This window comes from Eurypyga helias, unplaced genomic scaffold, assembly GCF_000690775.1.
Source record: "Eurypyga helias isolate BGI_N326 unplaced genomic scaffold, ASM69077v1 scaffold11718, whole genome shotgun sequence".
NCBI classification, from domain to species: Eukaryota; Metazoa; Chordata; class Aves; order Eurypygiformes; family Eurypygidae; genus Eurypyga; species Eurypyga helias.
The window spans coordinates 5,235-6,868 of NW_010268912.1; the positions used below are offsets into that span (position 1 = coordinate 5,235).

At 40.7% G+C, this 1,634-nt stretch overlaps 1 protein-coding gene across 1 annotated transcript in view; it reads left to right on the forward strand.

Annotated features, from left to right (window-relative positions):
* The window catches only part of GCSH (glycine cleavage system protein H (aminomethyl carrier)), a gene marked incomplete at its 5' end in the record, with an annotated part of 3,257 nt that extends 3,208 nt beyond the window's left edge, over positions 1–49 (forward strand). The window contains 1 exon segment of the mRNA XM_010157912.1: positions 1–49. This exon segment is cut by the window's left edge and continues 16 nt beyond it. Coding sequence (XP_010156214.1) covers positions 1–49 — 49 coding nt within the window.
* Positions 50–1,634: the final 1,585 nt, after the last annotated feature.

Here is a 1,634-nt window from a genome sequence, read left to right on the forward strand (position 1 = left end):
GATGAATGAAGATGCCTATGAGAAGTACATAAAATCCATTGAGGACTGAGCTGGAATAATGAAATAAATCTCCATATAAAATATTTCAGTGTAGTTTGTCATCAATCAGTAAAGTACATCTTTAGCAACCTGAAAAGTATCACATATACAACGCCTTAAATAATTGCAGTGATAACACTGTTTAACATCTGCATACCTGCAGGGGGGGTTATTCTATTGTCCAAATTCAGTAACATCAGGATGTTATCTGTAACATTTTGGGAAACAAGTTATTTGCTAAAATATATTCTTGCCAAGATTCATTTGATAATCAAATGCCTTAATTTGGTAATGCCGTAGTAGGCACGTGACTCTTCTCATAACCCAGACTAAAGCTTTCCCTGAAATACGTTTTTATTGCTCCCAAGGTATTGGGACACCATGCCTCCATAACCTCCTAATATTTTTCCTAATTATGGTAGCAAAGATGATACCAAAAAAGGAGAAGCCACATCAACTACCTCTTTGCATGATTTTTACTTCTTTCCAGAATTTATTAATCTCTTGTTCACCTTCATTTTACCATGTAATCCAACAGCGCTGCCTTTGAGGCTGAAGGTGTGGTCCTTCTCTTCTGATGTATATGCTTTCTTAGTACACAAAGCTCATGCGATGATCGCTTAGCAAGGTTCTGGAGTGGATTGTTTACACTGTGTTTTTCATCTAGTGAACACTCCCTTTGTCACAAGCAATTACAGAATTCTACATCTTGTGCCTAGCAATGGGGGTGATTTCAGGAGGGTAGATACTGTGAAAATGGTGTGATCGGCAGTAGTTTGACATGGAACGTATCCAGGTGTGGCTGGCTTTAAGATCAGGTATGCACACTGCTGTAATGGCATCACAGGGGTGGAACTAAAACTCTCACTTCACAAACCAGCCAACTAAAGCAGCTGATCCCACGCGACTTCGTATTTAATGAATGCGCCCTCAAAGGCGATGTGACATCTAAGGGTAAGGCTAAGCTGTACAGACCTGCGCTTCGGGAAAACCTAAGACTGCAGCACAACTTCGGTCTCAAACATTTTACCACTGTTTAAAAATAGCAATTAGAAGCTAAACACAAAACAGGAGGAAAACCCAAGTATCTGGTGTGTTTAATCCACAGAAGACGACAGGCAAAGTCTGTGTTTCTTTGTAATTTCCTTTCAAAAGCACAGCCCTTCTAAAAGGGCAGAAATGCACTGCAGGTTATACAGAAACCTTTCTAAGGTATAGAAATGTAGGACTTTCATTTACAATCTGAAGGGATGTCAAAGTAATTGGTGGTTTTTTTAAATCCTAGGAGCTAACTTTTCCTACGTGCGTGACAGATCAAAGCCCTGCCAAGAGAGACTCCACTGTGTGTTCAGGATTCTGTTATCTTCTCCATAGGAGTTAAACTGCAGAGTGACCAAGAGGGAAGAGGGGGTTTGGCTGTTCCACAGGACTCCTGACTTGGCAGTGTTGATAAACGAAAGGCTCCTGTAAACCTAGTGTAAAAACTCTTGTATTTCCCCATTATTCACAGTATCCTGCAGTATTTATTGTACAACTTTCAGGGCCCAGAGAGGTGGGAGCTTGGTCTCAGACAGTCTCCACATGCACATCCTCAA